The following is a 22267-nucleotide window of genomic DNA, read 5'->3' as shown; positions in this document are numbered from 1 at the left end:
TAATTGGTTGTGTTATTGTTTCTTAGCAAACTTAATGCCTTGTGTTACCCCTTTTATTTACAGTGCCAACCAGGCAGTACCCAAAAGAACCCAATATTATTTGCAGTACCAGTCAGCCATCAGTCTGGGGAAAGTACAGACACTTAATTGATCTGATAACCATATTATTTTACTTTATTTTATTACGATTTTTCAATTTATGAATTGGGCTACTTTTGGGCTACTTTTTTTTTATGGTCTTTTGCTGATTTTGAAATGAAAACCTGGCAACCCTGATTGCAGTCTGCAGCCTTGTACTTGTGAGTTCTGGGGGTATTTATACAATTACTTGCCCCTGTGCTATCTGTTTGTGTGTTCTGCTGGTATTTATGTATGTACTTGCCCCTGTACCATCTGTTTGTGAGTTCTGGGGGTATTTATACATGTACTTGCCCCTGTGCCATCTGTTTGTGAGTTCTGGGGGTATTTATACATGTACTTGCCCCTGTGCCATCTGTTTGTAAGTTCTGGGGGTATTTATGCATGTACTTGCCCCTGTGCCATCTGTTTGTGAGTTCTGGGGGTATTTATGCATGTACTTGCCCCTGTACCATCTGTTTGTGAGTTCTGGGGGTATTTATACATGAACTTGCCACTTTGCCATCTTTGTGTGAACTAGGGTTGCCACTTGTCAGACAACCGGTATTTTGAAGGGTTGCCCGGGTCAAAACTTCCTGGATGGTTTTTCAAATTAGGGAAACTGTGCAGGATTCCCTTGATTGACCCGGCGATCGGCTGATCACCGTGGCACACCCACCTATCTCACAGGCCCGCCCACAGATGCCTCCTTGCCCCACCCTGGAAAATTTTCTGCGGACACCCATGCCTGCCGAGCCTATGATTATGTACCCAGGAGTGGTATGAAACACGTTACGCTTTTTGTACCACATGTAAGATGTAAGCTTTTACAGGTATGGGATCCGTTATCCTGAAAGCTCCGAATTACAGAAAGGCCATCTCCCATAGACTCCATTTTATCCAAATAATCCACATTTTTAAAAAATATTTCCTTTTTCTCTGTAATAATAAAACAGTACCTGGTAATTGATCCCAATATTGGGTTTATTTAATGTTTACATGATTTTCTAGTAGATAAGGTATGAAGATCCAAATTATGGAAAGATCTGTTAATAGGAAAACACCAGCTCCTGAGCAACAGGATCTGTGTAACAGATCTCATACTTGTAAAAAATAACTTTTTAAGTGGCATTATTTTGACAGGTCCAGTTTGTGCCAGCCTTAGTTCTACATTGCCTGCTGCTAAAGAAGACTGGCCAGGCTGGACATATCATATAGTACTTCTATTTTGCAGTCAGTCTTGGGCACATCTGCTCAAAGGGGTGGTTTACCTTAACCATAACTTTTTGAAAATTATAGAATAGCTAATTCTAAGCAACTTTTCAACTGGCTTTCATTTTTTATTTTGTATAGTTTTTGAATTATTTGCCTTATTCTAAATGGGGGATACTGACCCCATCTAGAAAACAAATGCTTTGTAAGGCTAAAGATGTATTGTTATTGCTACTTTTTATTACTAATCATTATATTCTGACCCTCTCCTATTCATATTCTACTCTCTTATTCAAATCAAAGCATGGTTGCTAGGGTAATGTGGACCCTAACAACCAGATTGCTGAACTTGGAGAGCTGTTGAATATGAAGCTAAATAACTCAAAAAACACAAATAATAAAAAATGAAAGCCAATTGCAAATTGTCTCAGAATGTCACTCCCTGCGTCATACTAATAGATAATTTCAAGGTGAACAACCCCTTTAAGATTGAATGGGCATTGAAAAACTGTATCCTTTGTATAGGTAGCAATTGCAATAGCAGATACAATAGAGATGTGTACAAGCAAAGTAAAAGCCTTTTTGTGCGTAGGCAGCAATGCAAAGATAAAGTGAATAGGGCAAGTAGATACTTCCCGATCCAAGGTCACAAAAACACGTATTATGGCTCTTGGAGTATTTGCTGACTCTGTTCAGAATAATCACAGTGAGCAAGCATATGGCACGCACCTTAGAATATGGTTTTCCAACAGAAAAACCATGAATCTGGCAGATATATAGGATCATAACCAGCTGTTCAAATAGTACATGTTGCTGGGTTATGTAATCAGATATGTTTTATAGCTAGGCTTTACCTTACTGTTGGTCTATAATCCATCGCTTTGCAGTGTTTCCCCCTTTTCTCTTTCCTGGGGAGGGAAAATGCACTTAGTAAAGATAAGCAACTCTAGGCATAAAACATATGTGCAGCAAATGCTTAGGTTAGTGTACTGCATTATTTTGCCAACTTTACATCGTGTTTGTAAGGAGTAATTATATTTGCAATATATATATATATATATTTTTGCACGCACACAGGAGACAGGCTGATTTATTGAATATTTCTGCAAAAACCCTTATAATTCAGGCTGTGCAGGGGAGCCGGCGGGACTTAGCTCACTGCACTGTAGGACAGAAACCAATCAGCAGCTAACAGGACCTGATAGGGAACTGAAGCATGTCTTTGCTTGTGTGACTCCAGGGCTGTGATTGGCTGTCCCCCTCCTACTGTGCTTCTGGCACGGACTGTTAGGACATGCCGACTCCTCATTTGAAACACGGACAGGGACCAGTGAACATATTTAGGGAGCTCCAATAAAGGGGCTATTTTTAAAAATAATATTAATTTTTAGCACCATGTAAAAGCAACACCATATATTACTTATAATTACCTACAAAATTAGGGTTTTTCATTTATCCTATAGGTCTCCTTTAAATGTATGCATAAGTCTTGAGTCCTTATCCAGGCTCTTGATTAATAAAGCCCACTCGGTGACATAACTAGATATTACTGGGCCCCACAGCACAAATGTCTGGAGCAGGGGTGTCCAAACTGCGGCCCAGGATGGATATGAATGTGGCCCAGCTTGAAACACTCGGTTCTCGAGGAATTGTCACAATAGTATAATAATAAGACTATTTTCTCTAATATCCAGTCCTATATTCCACTGTATAGCTCCAACTGGTTATCCAACTGGTATTGTAGTTATTTTATGTGTATTTTACTTTTATGTGTATTTTACTTTTACAAATCAAAAGTGTTTGTGTATCTCGTGTGTGGCCCCAGACAATTTTTCTTTTTCCAATGTGGCCCAGGGAAGCCAAAAGTTTGGACAGCCCTAGTCAAGAGGTTGAGCAGTTTTATTAATATTCATTGACATTTTATATGAATTAAAGACTCATGAGGCCCCTATTCCTCCTGGGCCCCCCTGCAGCTGCAGAAGCTGCAGGATCTGCTTCCTCCGTAGTTACACTCCTGACTCCACTCCCATATTTAGATTTATTATTAAATACCTGCTAATAACGTTGGGAGTTCACATTAAGTATAACTAGATGGCCATGAATTTGCTACACTTTATAGTATAAGAGAATGTACTGTATACATATGCTAAACCCATTCCATTTAATAAGGACTTGATATATTCCTAGTTTATAATAATTGCCAAGATATGTGCACTGGAGTAATCACAGTGAGGTGCAGTAGAGTGGTAAAGGGATACATATAAATAGTGCATGAGACCATTTAGTAAGTCTGAATCACCCCTGCAGTAAGTCTGGGGCCTTATATCCATACAGCTGAAAGAAATAGCTGGGGAACAAGTAAACAGCACCAAGCTGAAGGCTTTTAAAAAATTGGGATTTTTTTTTGTCTTTAATAGAGTCTTAAGTATCCCCACCCCTGTGCTGCCAATGCTCCCTAATGCCACAGACCTAACGAAGCAACCATGCATTAATTTGAATAAGAGACTGGAATATGAATAGGAGAGGGCCTGAATAGAAAGATGAGTAATAAAAAAGTAGCAATAACAATACATTTTTATCCTTACAGAGCATTTGTTTTTAGATGGGGTCAGTGACCCCCATTTGAAAGCTGGAAAGAGTCTAAAGAAGAAATAATTAAAAAAAAAACTATTCAAAATAAATAATAACGAACAACTTAAGTGTTATCTGCTATGTAATAATCTGATATAATAGATCAAGTTTTCTAAAGTCGCACAATTTTGTCTAGACATTTTTTTTGCATCAACTTTTTTGCAAGAAGAATTATTGGTAAATTAAGGGGATTTGGGTTTGGGAATTTGGTCTAATTTTTTTGTAGAATGAGAAAAAGCCAAGTTTTAGTAAAAAACCTCCCTAATTATGCCATGTTGCCCTTAAAATCATTTACGGAAATCCAAATATTTAAATACACAATCAATCAAAAATACCAACATGGACCAGCTTTGCTCATTATCACCAGCCCTTGGTATAGGGTTGCCACCTTTCTCTGCTGGGAACTCCAGGCAGGGGGCTGGCCAATTGCATAATGGGGTAGAGTGGTGACATTGTGGGCGGGCAGTGATTTGGCAATTGGCCGCGTCAATCACAGGGAATTTGGCCTGGTTTTCCAAATAAGGAAAACCGGCGCAGGCAGTTTTGAGCTGGACAGCCCTCCCAAAAACTGGGCTGTCCGGGTCAAAACCAACCAGGTGGCAACCCTACCTTGGTATAATCTGAAACAATTCTTGTCTAGTTACCTGTGCATCGTCCTTTATATAATGCCAAAACATGACACAGCCCTTTACATGCATCATTTACTAAAGACTGTTCCTGTGGAGCTCACAATCTGATTAACCCGTCACCTTCCCACATACACTAGGGTTAGGCTCTTGGTAAACTCGCCTGTATGTTTTTGGAGCTTGGAAGCACAAACACAGCCTGGGGCGAACATACAAAACTCTTTGCAAATAGTCACGTGATATGGATGGAATGAACTCAGGATACCAGTGCTATCCCCCAAAGGCTAATTAATGTCATGGGCCTCTTGGAAATGAGGTCTCCAGAACTCACTAACAACTTCCATGTAAGGATATTTTACTAGAAATGTGAATATACCCCCCCCCCCCCAGTGAAATAGGGTTGGGGTTATGTGTAGGTGGCTCCTTATTATACTTTAATTAAAGGTTGGCACACATATTCAGCTGCATTTATTTCATATTAGTTGGTTGCACCAAACACACACTCTTGTTTATTTGCACTGAAAACTGAGATGACCCCAGATATTTATTTGCTACTGGTATGGGCTCAGCACCCATGGGCCTGCATTTCCATGAAGACAGAACATGTGTGGCCAGCTGCTTCTCTTTACTGAGAAATTCTCAATAGTAGAACAGTGCCACATGCAATGCTGTGCATAATATAAACAGCTGAACTTGTAACATGGGCCATGAGTACTCTAGTCCATAAAAACTGTCTATAATACATTAAAGGGTGATTGACATTTAAGTTAACTTTTAATATGCTATAGAATGGCTAATTCTGAGAAACTTTTCCATTAGCCTTATTTTTTTCTTTTTTTATAGATTTAGAATTATTTGCCTTCTTCTTCAGACTCTTTCCATCTTTCAAAGAACCCCATCTAAAAAAAACAAATGCTCCACTAATCTACAAATGTATGTAATTGCTACTTTTTATTATTTATCTTTTTAGTCATCCATTTCCTATTCTTATTCCAGTTTCTTATTCAATTCAATGCATGGTTGCTAGGTTAATTTGGACCATAGCAACCAGACTGCTGAAACTGCAAACTGGAGAGCCGAGGAATAAAAAGCTAAATAACCTCAAATTATAAAAAATTAAATCCGATTGCAAACTGTGTCAGAATATCACTCTGTAAATCATACTAAAAGTTAATTTAAAGGTGAACAACTAACATTAATACCAATAATATTATGACAAAATGAGCACTGCTCCCGAGTTTAATAAAGTGAGATGCAACAAAGTTGTCTTATGATAATACTCAATCACAGAAGTGTTCACACTTCTCTGTAATTTTTTTCTGGAGCTGTCATTAACACTGTTTATTGCAGTTAGGTAATGGTTGCACTACTGGAACTAAAGCATCCATTTACCAAACTTCTCATCAGCAGCTGGGGGGTTAGAACATGCCTTCCACTATTATGCAAAATCAACTGTGTACCTTTAAAGGAGAAGGAAAGGCTAACATGAACCAGAATGGTCTCTATAAATACACCAGTAAACCCTCAAAGTAATGCTGCTCTGAGTCCTCTGTCAAAAGAAACCACATTTCTTTCCTTCTTCTGTATCAGACTTTCTGTTTTCATATTAAATCTCCATGGCTAGGGCTTGAGCATGCTCAGTTTGCTCCTCTCTCCCTCCTCCTCCCCGCTGTAATCTGAGCCCAGAGCTATGAGCGAGCAGGGAGAGACTCAGGCAGGAAGTGATGTCACATCAAGCTAATATGGCAGCTGCTATCCTAAACAAACAGAGATAGCTTCTAGAGCGGTTTACTCAGGTATGGTAAAGCATTCTGCAGAATAAATACAGTGTTATAACTTGTACTATTGTGGCTAATCCATTGGCAATAAACTGCTTTGGTAGCTTTCCTTCTCCTTTAAGAGAAACCCAATAATATAAATAGCAGCAGCAGGAGTAGTTCGCCTTTAAAAACTTCTGGTATGTCATAGATTAGAATGTCCAATTTATGGCAACTTTTCAATTTGCCTTCCTCTTTTTAACTTTCAACTGGGGTCACAAATGTGTTGATATTGCCACTTTTTAATGATCTATCTTTCTATTCAGGCCATCTCCTATTCATATTCCTGTCTCTTGAGCTGGCCATAGACGCAAAGATACTATCGCACAAAACGAAGATTTGTTAGATTTTTGGACCATGTGTGGATTTTCCAAACATGTTTCATACCATGGCGATCTGTCATTCAGCCGATCGGACAGGTTAGAAAATTTCTTTTGGTTCACAATAATATCTCTGCATGTATTGCCTATCTGATATCAATGGGAGACTGTCACTACTATTTGGCGGACATAACTTTCGTACAATTGCTGCCTGTCAACTGATGGCCCAAGCATCGTGTGATTTGTTCTCTTTACTACTTTATATACTACTATACTATCTTATATTAATCTAAATGGTTAGTTGCAGGTCGGAAGATTTGTCAGTCCGATATAGCCTAATAATCTGCATGTCTGTATAAGATATTATTGGCCAATATGTGCAATAAATTGGCTAGCACTAGTCATAGGAAGAGTTCATTCATAATAGAACTACCTGCCTGTCAATCAATGACCCGAGCATCGTGTGATTTGTTCTGTTTACTACTTTATATACCACTATACTACTTTATATTAATCTAAATGGTTAGTTGGATGTTGGAAGATTAGTCCGTCCAATATAGCCTAATAATCTGCACGTCTATGGCTAGCTTTATTCATATCAATGCATGGTTGCTAGGGTAATTTGGACCCTATTGCTCATATTGCAAACTGGAGGGCTGCTGAATAAAAAGCTTAATAAGTAGGGATGCACCGAATCCAGGATTCGGTTCGGGATTCGGCCTTTTTCAGCAGGATTCAGATTCGGCCGAATCCCTCTGCCAGGCCGAACCGAATCCAAATACTAATTTGCATATGCAAATTAGGGGCAGGAGGTAAATTGCGTGACTCTTTGTAACAAAACAAGGAAGTAATAACTGTTTTCCCCTTCCCACCCATGATTTGCATATTCAAATTAGGATTCGGTTCAGTATTCGGCCGAATCTTTAGCGAAGGATTCGGGGGTTCAGGCCGAATCCAAAATAGTGGAGTCGGTGCATCCCTATAAATAACTTCTCTTCTCTATTTGACATCACAATGCTAGTATTAAATCTGGCCCTCTAATATGCTGTAGAAGATATTATTGGCCAATATGTGCAACAGGCGCAAAATGGCAATCTGTGGGTTCTGGCAAATACCAGAGGGGCTGCTGTAAGGTCCCATAGACAGTTACTATTTAGTGGGCTTGCGGAGGACTATTTGGGTCCTCCATGTAATTTGAATGCCACTGCCTATTTTGACTTCCAGTCCAGGCCTTAGGTGCAATAAATTGGCCAGCACTAGTCTACATAATTTATAATAGAACTACCCCTTTGAACGTGTCTATACCTTTCAATGCCCAGCAGCAGGTGATACTTGGAAGTTATTAGCCAATAGGCGTTCCTTAACAGTGTCCAATTTTCAAGGAATCTGATAACCGGTTCCAAAGACCAGAATTCAAAGCAGCTTTAGACACATCCCCCACGGGAAGTCTCCACCCCCAGTTCGACTAAGGAAAGGCAATCACGGTCCAGGCTGCCAGGTAAAGCTACACAAAAAACACAAACTTCCAAGCGAACAAACGTGCGATAACAGCAGCAGGACGGGTACATCGACACACAGCCCCTAGGGGACACCACTAGGAAACTGAGGCTCGGAACAGAACGTCAAGTTCATACATCCTTTCCGTGTCTCCTCGGCTCCGCCTCCCAGGAGGGTGTGCTTGTATCGCGGCTGCCCATTGGTGCACATGGACTTTATCAGTCAGGCCATCTGGACTAGCAGCCTTCAGCTGATTGGCTGGAAAAGGGTGTGACGTTAAGGAACTGGGTGCTGGGCTTCCCATAATATAATAGCAAGAACTGGAAGTAAAATAAAGCTGCATAAAGGCTGGGAGAGATACAGAGTATCTCAAGTGCCGGGCAGAGTGGCAGAAAGGGACGCTAACAGCCCTCGATACTTACACAAGGTACACGGCAACTAGGGGCTTATGGGAAGGCGGGGTCGGGCCACATGCTGCTAAAGAAAGGCATAATAGATCTGTATGTGATAGGTCACCTATTTTAGTATCTGGCTCACTGCAACTCCCAACATCCCTTAGGAGAAGACCCTGGGAGTTGCAGAGCAGAGCCGTGCACGTATTCCAGCTCAGAGGTTGGATAATGGGACAGAATGTTTTACATTGTAGAGTGCTGAAGGGTTACCATATACTGACAGAATAGGAGGGTGTAGGGTTGCCACCTGGCTAGTATTTTTCCGTCCTGGCCGGTAAAATTGATGGTTGATACCAATGTTGTTAATAAGGAAAAAGATAAATATATAGGAAATAGGGTTGCCACCTTTTCTGGAAGAAAAATAAATAAATAAATAAATAATAATAATAAAAAAAAATAATATATATATCATTTCCCTATTAATAACATTGGGATCAACCATCAATTCTACCGGCCAGGTGGCAACCCTAATAGAAAGGCCGGTATTTTTTTCTAAAAAAGGTGGTAACCCTATGAGGGTGGCTGAAGGGGTGCAGGTAGTAGGGGGAATTACCCACCCATGTCTGTGATTGTTGTTCCCCATAGATCCACAAACAGGCTGCCCACTGATTGAAGAGGCACATTCGGTACCAGACTGAGATGTTTCCTCTCGACGCCCCATGGAATATTTCCTTCGCCGGCTGCGGCTTCCTGGGGATTTATCATATCGGAGTCGCCAGTTGCCTGAAGGAACACACACCTTTTCTAGTGGAGAATGCTAGAAATATCTATGGAGCCTCCGCCGGGGCTCTCACCGCTACAGCATTGGTCAGCGGAGCCTGCCTGGGTGAGTGATCACTGTCAGTCTGTTCTTATGTACTGTACTATGGCAGTGTGATCACTGTCAGTCTGTCATTATATACTGTAATATTTCAGTGGGATCAGAGTACGTTGTACTATGGTTGAGTAATCATTGCGAGCCTGTGTTTATATACTATACATTAGCTGTATGATTAGAGTTGCCACCTGGCTGGTATTTTACCGGCCTGGTCGGTAAAAATGATGGTGGATCCCAATGATATTTAGAAGGAAAAAAAGATAAATATATAGGAAATATATATTGGAAGGCCGGTACTTTTTTCCAGAATAGGTGGCAACCCTACGTATGATTAACCAGTGTATGCCTAGTAACTGTACTTTGGGTGATTGATCATTGTCAGACTGTTCTATGGCAAATTGAGTGATCAGTGGATCCCTAGGAAATTTACTGGGTGAGTTTGTCTATGATTATAAATGTTACTATAGCTGTGGGCAGGTGTCAGGGTAGTTCACTTAAAAAGTATATTCTATACCATATGTTTAAGCGGGTCTGGTTATTGCCAAGTCAGACTACTGAACCTCAGCAGGTATGAAACACATAGGATGCCAGTATTTGCACGGAGGAAGCTAAATGCTCTATAATTAAATTGTAGGGTGAGGCAGTGCCTGTATGTTAGATGACAGGTCTATTTTATCTTTGCAGTATATCTTTAATACAGTTCCATATGTCATTCTTAATAGGGGAACATGCCTCTATTTAAGTTGTAAGTATTAGTGAATGGTAGGGATATTGTATAGGTCCACCCCCTTTCATGGTCCTGCTTTTAAAAATCCAGGGCCCCCATTTACCTTACACTAAGGATACTGGTATAAATGACAGTCAACCGATTATAGATAGAACAATATCTGGGGCAGCATATAAAACTAATTTTTAAGGAGGCCAGAACTCCCTCATCCATTTTAAGATGCCAACTCCTCTTTATTTAAGGGTGACATCCCAGACCTTTAACATAATGCAGTATCATCTTATCAGACCCTCAAACCTTATTGACACAACTCTTAATTTATGTTGGGTGACTCGATATCTTTGTGTCAGACCCATGTATATCATATGTAGTATCACATTCAGACTAAACAATTATGTACCTGTAAATTACATAAGGGTGTAATTTGCCATGTCAGGCCCTTACAACAAAGTAGTATTCTTGCATCAATCCGTAATAAATGAATGATTTACTGGACTGTGTGATAACCCAAAATCGAATGTTTGTGGTAGATGATGCCATATCCCTGTATCAGAACCTTGTATTCTATTCTTGGTATATACAGTCAGAACTTAATGATACTGTAGCTCAAAGTCTTGTGGGGTGTACAAGTCTCTGTATAAGTCTTCTTTAGGAGAATTACGTATCTCATCAGAATCCGGTGTTTTAGTGGGGTCAAGTGATTCCATTCTGAGTGTGCACCTGTGTTTATAAACTCATTCAGAGACTACTGAAACATTTTATTTCAAAGAATTGCACAGAACAAGCCAAACATTCTATAAAAATTTGACATTATATATCCATAATAATTTGAATCTGTAGGGATCATTTACTAAAGTAGTGCTCCATGCAAAAATACTACATTTGGTGTTAAATCGCCATGTTTTCAATCCACAAGGCAGCATCCCGCCCACCAGAATTTAAGCTTTATTGCTGGTACCCAACAAATAGTTGAACAGTCAAATCGCAAGCCAGTTGCTGTGCATATTTTTAGGTTTTATAACTTAATTCATACGTCTGCATTTTTTTCCATAACTGTTTGAATATATATAGGCGCCCTGTATTTGTTTACCACTTTTTCAAGTCTTATTTCCACTCCTGATATAGAAACTAGGAACAAAAGTACACAAACAAGTGGAGATGACCTTGCAGGTTGCTTGCATAAGCAAATCTATATAAAGAGAGTGCGCGGCGTATGTCTGTCTCTTGGTGCAGCTTGTTTTAGATGTTTGAATACTTCAGCAGTAGATGAAGTTTATGTGCTAAACAAAGGAAGGTTAACTGATAGATATAGATATAATTAGTGCTACAAATCAGATTTTTGACCTGGAGCTTTAGGGTAACCACTTATCTGTATTTCCTCCAGAGGTGTTTGCTGTCTGGATTGCTTAATAGGCACAATTTAGGTTGCAGTATTCACGCATTGAGCTTAGTGAGTCAGATTTAGAAGGAGACACAAAGATCCTGACAGTCTTATGTAAATATGAAGGTGTACAAATATAAGACATGAGTTATATATATGGAAGCTTTGGAATTAATACTGAATCATAAAATGTCAAGCATTTGTACAATGGAATCATACAGCATATTTCCTACAGTTATTTTGGTTGATGATATTTGAGCTACGTATTCACCAAGGTGGCTCAGGGGCAGCACTTCAGCCTTGGAGTCCTGGGGTCCTGAGATCAGTTTCGGCTTGGGTGCTATCTGCAAGGAATTGTATGTCTTCCCGATGTCTGTATGAGTTTCCTCTGGGTGGTCAGGTTTTCTCCCACACTCTGAAAACATACCGGTAGTTTAATTGGATGCTGATGAAACTTACTCTACTGTGTGTGAATGTGATAGATTGTAAACTCCATTGTGAATGATGTATAATCTCTGTAAGGCAATGTGTAAATTTGTCTGTGCTATATAAATAACAGGTAATAAAATTAAAACTCTGAAAAGGCAACTAACTGTTCATGTGTAATGGTAGAAGAGCATTCACTCAGAAGTCCAAGTCCTTGTCAGAGACTGGGGTATTTGAGGATGCCAGCAAAATATAATCATGCAATAATACTATAAACTGTGTATAATATATAGTATTATTAAAGTATAGTGCCCCAGGCTAATGATCAGTTCACAATATGGACCTATAAAGGATCTAAACCTATAAAGGATCACATTAGTGTACGCATGCAGTGTCCGATCAATGGCTTTTTCTAACCTGCCTATTATTTGACTAATAAGATGCTTATTTGGCAGTTCTATCAGTCCATATATAGCCACCTTATGTAAATTATAAAGATCCTTAGTATCCAAAGTGCTTCATCTTAAACTGAGCTAAAATACCAATGGGGGGGGGGGGGCAGGGCATGTAGAGCATGATCCTTGTGCGTGATTTTACCAGAAATGCTGCCTGACACTGTGATGTGCTCACTGTGGCAATAATCAGCTCAAAGTTCACATAGATCAGCAAGTCAATAAATCAATGGGCACTTGGCACAGCAAAGAGTGAAGTTGATTAGGGATGTGCCATTGCAGTTGCCAAGGTCCATTCTAAAAGAGACATAACAGCAGTGCCGTTGAAAGTATAAGTAGAATAAAGGGTATAAGAAGAAGGAAAGATATAATCACTGGTGAAAACTGCATCAGCCGCTATACTACTGTAGAAGCACCATGTTGCAATTTCTTCATATTCTTGCATCTTCTTTGTGGCCCCTGGGCCAGGTGTACATACACAGTAGAATGTAAAACTGTAAATTTTTTTCTTTAAAGCTTGGCTCCTCGCACTACTGCACATGTGCATCTGGACTGGCCGTAGAAAGGATACAGGTAGAAGAAGAACATGGAGCTATGTCACTCCTACAGTAGTACCCCAGGGTTTTCAGATCATTGAAGCACCAGCCTGGGCTCTCTGATAGGAGATTATAATCCCTGGGAGTGCCTAACAAATTGGTATCAACCAGTGATAATGCCTTTTTACTTCTCCTTTAGTAGAGGAAGACTCTGACCCTCTGTTATTGTGATTAAAAGCTGAATATCACCAATCATTAATACATTACACAGTAGAGCTTTTTTTTTTTTTTTAGTTCTTTTCATGGGATGAATTAAATTCCAGGAAAACATAAGTTTAAGAAAAGGAAAAATCACAATTTGCCTGCGTGGGACCAGGAAAAACCAGATTCAGTTTCAGGAAACAGTAAATTCTGGTGGCATAAAATCAGGGTCCTTCTGTAGATTTTAATTTTAGCTCATTTTTTTTCATTCCTGCCAGCTGAGGTATTTTATAGCCAGTCCAATGAGTCTTTCACAACATTTATTAGACGACTGTTGTTCAAGCGAGTGTGAGCCACAGAAGACTTGTTCCATTAGTTTCAGCGAGGGGTACATACATTTCTTAGTAGCAGGAGCTGCCATTACCCAATATTTACAAGTGGTGTCCTAATTGAAGTATCATGATCTTGAATGGAACAAGGAATGGAGCCATTTAGTCACCAAAGAACCACTTGTGACGTATTCACTTTACAGACATCATTTGCCATGAAATTCCATGCATAAGGTAAATTGCAAGGTGACCGGGAACCTGTGTTTCCCACCTTGGAAATGGCATTCAAACGGATCACGTAATTCTGTATTCATAGGAAGTGGTACGATATGCAGCTCCAGGATATGCACAATACAACTATTATAGTAAAAGAGTATGACAAAATTATGACTCCTTCTTCGATATATGACAAAAGCCAAATTAGAGGGTGCGTATTATCGTAGGTGAAGGCAATAAAGCAAAGGGGCCTTAGGTCTGATTCTGGCTAAGGTCTGATTCCATCTGATTTCAGATGTAGAATAAGTCAGGGAGCAATGCAAGTATTAAAAATGTTCTGTGCTGCGATTGGCCATTTGGTAGCCCCTATGTGGACTACATGAGTCTCTGATTGGCAGTATACCTGGGTTTTATACAACCAAAATTTGCCTCCAAACCAGTAATTTAACAATAAGAACCTACTGTGAGGCTACTTTGAGCAAAATCCATGGGGTCGGTGAGTAACATGTTGCTTATAGGCCCCTGATTGGGGACCACTGATATACATACTCTCTGTGCTTGCGTTTCCATTTTGTTTTTCTTGTACTCAAACATAGTACAATAAGGCTGATTGACTGACTGCTGAGTATAATGTTTGTATTAGGAATTTTAGATTGTTGAGGTTTTATAAAGTCTGCTTTAGAGCTGTAATAGGTGATGTAGAGCTGTGTTGTCCAGGGACAAGATGATCAGCCCCTTTTAGCTGCTACCTATAATTGTCTTTTTATATTTGTCTTGTTTACTTCTTAACTACTTAACAGATCGAGTAGGGTTAGCACTACTATAAGCTTAAGAGCAGACTATATTACAGGAAACCAACCATGTCACTAAGGGCCACACTAACTCACAAGTGAGAAGGTTCTTCGGGCCTCTGGTTTTCAATTAGATTATTTCATAGTTAAGTACTTAATATTAAGGTTAGGTGGTTAATCTGATTGTTGGATTAACTGAATTCCAAATCCTGTGCTCATGGCATGAAACATGAACTCGACCTTGGGATTACAGCAAAAAAACAGTGAACAGAATGTGTCTGGACACAGAAACCCGTAGTCACCTGACTGCAACATGACGCTCCTATGAAGGCTCTGGAAACCAGTTGGCATGTTGAAAATATTCTGGCAGGCACTGTCTTCTCATGTTGTTTGTATTTTTCAATTCAAGTATAGGACCTGTTATCCAGAATGCTCGGGACCTGGGGTTTTCCAGATCTTTCCTTAACTTGGATCTTCATACCTTAAATCTACTAGAAAATCATGTAAACCTTAAATAAATCCCAGAGGCTGGTTTTGCTTCCAGTAATGATTAGTTATATCTTAGTACAGTCTTATTATTAAAGAGAAAAAGGAAATCATTTTTAGAAATTTGGATAATTTGGATAAAATGCAGTCTACAGAAGAAGGCCTTTCCGTAATTCAAAGCTTTCTGGATAACGGGTTTCCGGGTAATGAAACCCATACCTGTACCTTTTAGTGAGAATGCCCAGGTTTTGGAAAGCTATTTATTTACTATAAGGGGTAAAGTTAGGTATGAAATACGCTAAATTAATGCTTTATTGATAAAGTAACAGAAGGGCAGATAGGGAGTCTCCACTGAGTTCAAGTGTTATCGCCTTCATTAATCTCATAAGAGGCATCATCATTGGCCGAGTCTGTGTGACCCTCTTTGACCACTCTCATCATGGACTCAATTCCCATATTAATTCTTTAACCTACGTCACTAACGCTCTGTTTGTTTTGGTGCAGTGGTGAGCAAGGGATATTGGCATTGTTATTACTGGCCTGGGAAATACACCACTGGCTCCGCTCAGAATACACAGAATAGCAATGATTGTGGGACAGAGGTGCTGGCACTCTGCCATGTACACCATGTATCTGTTTTGTACTCTGTGTTACATGTTGTGGGGCTATAGCGGCTGCCATAGCATTCCCGGTATCCACATTGTGCATACTGCATAAACCATGTTGTGCAAACTGCATAAACCGTGTTGTACATACTGTATAATATGAGAAGGGGAAGTACTCAATATATAACCACAAGCATTGAGTTGCTCAAAGTTCTAAAAAACAAGGAAGGATTGTGTTATCTTCCTTTACCCAGCTATACTGCTGGATGAACTTTGTTACCACTTACTGACGGTACTGCTTTCATGACAGTGAACATTGTTTTATATATAATTGTTTTTATATATATATATATATATATATATATATATATATATATATATATATATATATATATATATATATATATATATATATATATATATTAATATATATATATATATATATATATATTAAATATATCTGTAATTAGAGAGTATTAACAACATTGAACAATTCGAAGGCATAATCGTTGCACCAATACAGCAAAGTATATTCAGGCCTTGTCCTATTCATATTCCAGTGTTGTATTCAAATCAATGTTTCTATTGTAAGTTGGGCCCTAGCAACCAGACTGCTGAAATTGCAAACTGGAGAGCTACTGAATAAAAAGCTCATAAACCACAAATAATTAAAAATGAACACCAATCAATCTCTACATCACATTAAAAGTTAATTTATAGGCAACAGCCCCCTTTCATTCTGGGAAATTTCAAAAAACATGCTTTTGAGCTTCTGCTTACAGCGATTTTGCCTTAAAACAAACTTGTATATATGGAATTTTAGTTTATGGCTGTGTTTTCTAACTTTGCATCCCTTTCCATTTGGCACAAGTACATGTAAGAAACACGACAAAGTATTTTGAGTTCAAATGCAAAACATACAAGAATTTATTGGTACTATATATCACGGTAGGCAAATAGAAGAAATGCATGCATTTCCTGGGCTTTTAAACAAAAGCAGCTGCAGAGCTGAGGATTAGTAGAGAAAACACATTTGTAGGTGGATTTGCAAGGAATGCATGGTCAGTATTTGTCTCTTTCACTGTTTCCTTAAAGGGATTCAGCACCTAAAAACTTTTTTTTGTTGTTTAATGAATTTAAATTGAACTCTAAGCAATTTTTTTAAAAAATTTCAATTACATGTAAATATTAGTTGACTGCCAGTTGCCTAACTTTCTTATGCTACATTCGTCAGAATCAGCAGGACAAAACACACGAAGAGGCTGACAATCCTGCTTTTAATAGCAATAACATTTGCAAATAACTCTTGAAACCAATGAAAGTGTTTGTTTAATGCACATTGGAATGTGGCTTAGAATTACATTTTTCTTTCATTGTGCATTTTTTTTTGTCTTTTAAATTTGTTTTTTTGGGTGGGGATCCACTTCATAATGAAAGGATCAAAGTGAGAAATGTTATTTTAGCTGTGTGGATGTAATAAACTGCTTTGTATTGTAACCTGGTGTGTATTTTGGCTTCATGAAAACTAACAGGACGGCAGGCCCCTTTCCCTGTCCTCTGAGGATACTGAGATGTTTCTAGAAGCATTCCACAGGGCACTGTTTCCCCTTCCTGGAAAATGGGGCTCTTTGGAGTTCATGACATGTATAAAAGCACTCTGCCTTCAGCCTTGTACTTTTTATATGGTCATGGAACTCCTTGGTGACTTATAATATCCTAATATTTTACAATAGTGGGCAGCGTCTAACCCCGATAGGAGGTACAGTAATTTCCAACTAATACTAGAGAGCCATAAATATCCATATAAACCATGCTTAGTGATGTCATCATTGTCACATGACTCACTGAACTATGTGTATTCTAAAGAATTATGTACCACCTTTTAAAATCTGAATATATCAGAAGACCCCTCGAAGTTCTCAGCTCCAGGGTGCCTCTACTGTATGTGCTCAGGGAGCTACGAGGTGATAAAATCCTTAAATTTTACATTATTCCTTATATTATTAACTTATTATTAACATGTATTTATATAGCGCCAACATATTGCGTAGCACTGTAAAGTAAATGTGATTATACAACTACATCACATGAATTACATACATAGAATATATGGAGTAACAAATATCACAATCAATACAGGTACAAAAAGGTGAGGAAGGCCCTATGCATAGGCATACAGTCTAAAGGGAAGGGAGTAATACACAAGGTGTGGGAGTGGGCAAGATCGAATTAAGTGGGTGAGAAATGTGGTATTGCGTTTGGTAGTTAAGCAGAGTGAGGGTAGGCTTCTCGAAAGAAGTGCGTTTTCAGAGATTTCTTGAAAGCAGAAAGGTTGGGAGAAAGTCGGACAGACCGTGGGAGAACGTTCCAGAGGAGGAGTGCAGCCCTTGCAAAGTCTTGAATGCGAGCATGTGAGGAGGTAATGAGAGAAGAGTTGAGTAGTAGGTCGGTAGAGGAGTGTAGTAAGCGAGTGGGTGGGTATATAGAGATGAGTTCAGAGATGTAGGGTGGGGCAGAGTTATGAAGTGCTTTGAAAGTCAGTGTCATTAATTTGAATTTGATTCTGAAAGGTAACGGAAGCCAGTGCAGGGATTGACAGAATGGCGAGGCAGAGGAGGAGCGGTTGCTGAGGTGTATGAGCCTGGCAGCAGTGTTCATTATGGACTGGAGAGGTGACAGTCTCTGGAGGGGGAGGCCAATTAAAAGAGAGTTACAGTAGTCTAGACGCGATATGATGAGAGAGTGAATAAGAATTTTGGCAGCGTCTTGGGTGATAAATGATCGTATTTTGGATATGTTCCTTAGGTGGAAGTGACAAGATTTAATAAGTGACTGGATATGAGGAGTGAATGACAGGGCAGAATCTAGGATTAACAGTCATTGCTTAGTGATGTCATGTGGCACTGTATATATTTTAAAATGTAACCTTAAAGAGGTAGTTTACCTTTACATAAAATTTTAATATGGTGTAGACATTGATACTGATTGAGTCAATTTGAAGTTGGTCTTCAACCGACTCTCTATTTGGTATTTCAGCAGTTATCTGGTTGCTAGCGTCTGATTTACCCAAGCAACCAGGCAGTGGTTTGAACAAGAGATGGAAATATGAATAGTTGAGGGCCTGCATAGAAAGATAATTAATAAAAAAAAAATAACAATAATAAATGTGTAGCCTGGGGTCAGTGAATGCTTGAAAGTGGCAGAAGAAAAAGGCAAATAATTCCCAAACTATGAAAAATAAATAATGAAAACGAATTGCAAAGCTGCTAGGAATAGGGCATTCTGTAACATACTAAAATGTAGCTTAAATGTGAACCAGCCTTTTAACTGGAAGGCACCATGAAAGTTTGCATTTTATTTTATTTAGATTTTACGGTGGGCACATTAGTCCCCTATATTCGTTATGAATAAGAAAGCAACAGCAGCCCAGTTTTGTTTTTTCTCTTCTGATGCATGGAGCCTCTATGCTCAAGATTAGACAGGTCCTGAGCTCTTATCTTGCCATAAGTTAACTTCAGGGTAGTGAACCTAAATAACCCAGTGCACACCCATTCTCCCATGGACTGCTACCTTGACGTGGTGGGAGGGCTTGAGTGTCTCAATAACCCAGAGAGCTATGCTGGCTGGAGCTTATACTCCTGGCAGGGCCACCCATGCCAGACAGGTCAAAGGATAGAGACCAGACGAAGTGCAGTCCCTGGCCCTCCAGGTTGGGGGTTGGGCTATGGGCCAACAACCCATTCTCGTTAAAAAAAAAATTTGTTACAGAAACCACAACGACACAATCAGAAAGCAACTTGGTTGGCAATGATTTCTCTCCAGCAGAGCTTATGACGCAATCTGGTGAAAGCCCTAGGGAAGCCAGTGCGCCGATAAATCTTCTATCAACCAAGACCAAAACAAAGATCGGAACATGGAATGTCCGCACCCTTTACGAAAGCGGTAAAACAGCACAAGTGACCAAGGAGATGGACCGCTATAAGATCACCATACTAGGATTATGTGAAACAAGATGGACAGGAAACGGACAACAACGACTGGCGAGCGGAGAAACTATCATCTACTCTGGCCCACAAAAACAGCACATGTATGGAGTTGGACTGCTTATGACAGCAGAGGCAGCCAAGGCATTGATGGAGTGGGAACCAATCTCAGAGAGAATCCTGTCAGCTAGATTCAAGTCCAAAGGAAGAAACGTTACCATCACTCAGTGTTATGCACCTACTAACACTGCAAAAGAAGAAGAGAAAGAAGAGTTTTACAGTGCATTGCAGGCAGCTATTGATAAGATACATAGAAGGGACTTAAAGATCCTCATGGGAGACCTAAATGCCAAAGTTGGGAAGGACAACACCGAAAAAGAACTAATCATGGGCAAACATGGAGTGGGGGAGAAAAATGGAAATGGAGAACTCTTCATGGACTTCTGTGCTTTCAACGAGCTTGTCATTGGAGGCACCGTCTACCCGCACAAGAGCATCCACAAGAAGACCTGGACCTCCCCTGATGGAAAGACAGAGAACCAGATCGACCATATCACCATTGGTCGAAAGTGGAGGAGGAGTCTACTAGACGTCAGGGTGAAGCGAGGGGCGGATGCTGCGTCAGACCATCACCTAGTGCAGGCGACACTGAGGCTGAAGCTAAGGGCACACAGGGACCAGGCACAGAGGCCAGCATTCAAATACAATGTGCAGAGCCTGAAAGATGCAAATAAAGCTACAGAATACCAGTGCAGCTTGAAGAACCGCTTTGAGGCACTAGCAGAGTTGGAGAAAGAGATGGTGGAAGACCACTGGCTGGAGCTGAAGAAAGTATGGAGGGATACCTGCCAAGAAGTCCTGGGGAAAAAGAACAGAAAGCACAAGGAATGGTTGTCATCGGGTACATGGGATCTTATGACTGAAAGAAAAGAACTCAAACAGAAGATGAATAATCGTCAAAATCATCAGGAAAAGATGGATCTCCAAGCACAGTATTGGGAGACAAATCGGATGGTGAAAAGAGCTGTAGAGCGGATAAGAGGAAATTCATCCACGACCTTACAGAGGAGGCAGAAACGGCAGCGGGGAAACAGGACATGAAGCGATTGTATGAGATCACCAGAACTCTCGCAGGCAAGAACACACAGCCATCATGTGCAACAAAGGACAAAGAAGGCCACACCATTACCAACGAAGGCCAAGAACGAACGAGATGGGTCGAGCACTTTGCAGAAGTCCTCAACAGGCCACCTCTAGAGCAGCCTCCACTCATCCCACCAGCAGACAGCCTTTTGGACATCAACACCAACCCACCCAGTAGAGCCGAGATCATCACAGCAGTAAAAGAAATCAAGGCTGGGAAAGCAGCAGGTCCAGATGGTATCCCACCTGAAGCCCTAAAAGCGGACGTCATAACAACCACGAACATGCTATACCCACTGCTTCAGAAAGTCTGGGAGCAGGAAAGCGTGCCAAAAGAGTGGAGGGAAGGGCATCTGGTGAAACTTCCCAAGAAAGGCGACCTCTCCAACTGCAACAACTGGCGAGGCATCATGCTCCTATCTGTACCTAGCAAGGTACTCACACGAATCATGCTGCTGAGACTGAGGGAGGCTCTAGACAAACGACTGCGAGATGAGCAAGCAGGCTTCAGGCAGGACAAATCTTGCACGGACCACATTGCAACATTGCGCATCATCATAGAACAATCACTGGAATGGCAGTCTCCACTTTACACAATCTTTGTAGACTTTGAGAAGGCCTTTGATAGCGTAGATAGAGAGGTCGTCTGGAAACTTATGGCACATTATGGGATACCACCAAAATTCATCTCCATTATCAAACAACTTTACAACAACTCCACATGCCAGGTTGTGCATAAAGGAAAAATGACAGAGCCTTTTGAAGTGCGGACGGGGGTGAGACAAGGCTGCATGTTGTCACCAACCATCTTCCTGTTGGTAGTAGACTGGATTATGAAGAGTTCTACACAAAATGCCAACACAGGAATCCACTGGTCCTTCACTAAAATCTTGGAGGACCTAGACTTTGCAGATGATGTCAGCCTCCTGTCGCACAGACAACAAGATGCACAGCAGAAACTCACACGTCTATCAGAGGAAGCAGCAAAAACTGGCCTCAAGATCAACACTAACAAAACAGAAACCATGAGGATTAACAACCAGCAGCAAGATCAAATCCAGCTGCAAGGAGTTGACATTAAGGACGTGGACAAGTTTGTCTACCTGGGCAGCGTAGTAAGCAAGGATGGAGGAGCAGATGAGGACATCAGGAGCCGTATCAACAAAGCCAGACATGCATTTAACACCTTACGTCCCATCTGGAACTCCACTGCCCTTTCACAACAAACCAAAATTCGTATTTTTAACACCAATGTGAAAGCAGTCTTGCTTTATGGTTCGGAAACCTGGAGACTGACCATGACAACCACAAGTAAGCTCCAAACCTTCATCAACCGCTGCCTACGACACATCCTACACATCAGATGGCCAGAGAAAACTTCCAACATCAGCCTATGGAAAAGATCAAAACAGATCTCCATTGACCGAGAAATCAGAAGAAGAAAGTGGGGCTGGATAGGCCACACCCTCAGAAAAAGTTCTGACAACATCACAAGGCAAGCT

At 40.3% G+C, this 22267-nt stretch overlaps 1 protein-coding gene across 1 annotated transcript in view; it reads left to right on the top strand.

The window, feature by feature from the left end:
- Positions 1-7718: 7718 nt before the first annotated feature.
- Positions 7719-22267, top strand: part of pnpla2.L (patatin like phospholipase domain containing 2 L homeolog) — a 38205-nt gene continuing 23656 nt past the window's right edge. The window contains exons 1-2 of the mRNA XM_018257536.2: positions 7719-8647; positions 9258-9498. Coding sequence (XP_018113025.1) covers positions 9312-9498 — 187 coding nt within the window. The 5' untranslated portion in view covers positions 7719-8647; positions 9258-9311. The remainder of the gene's footprint in view (positions 8648-9257; positions 9499-22267) is intronic.

The sequence above is a fragment of the Xenopus laevis genome, chromosome 4L, assembly GCF_017654675.1.
Source record: "Xenopus laevis strain J_2021 chromosome 4L, Xenopus_laevis_v10.1, whole genome shotgun sequence".
NCBI classification, from domain to species: Eukaryota; Metazoa; Chordata; class Amphibia; order Anura; family Pipidae; genus Xenopus; species Xenopus laevis.
The sequence above is the reverse complement of the archived record's forward strand: the minus strand, read 5'-3'. Positions and strand labels throughout refer to the sequence as shown.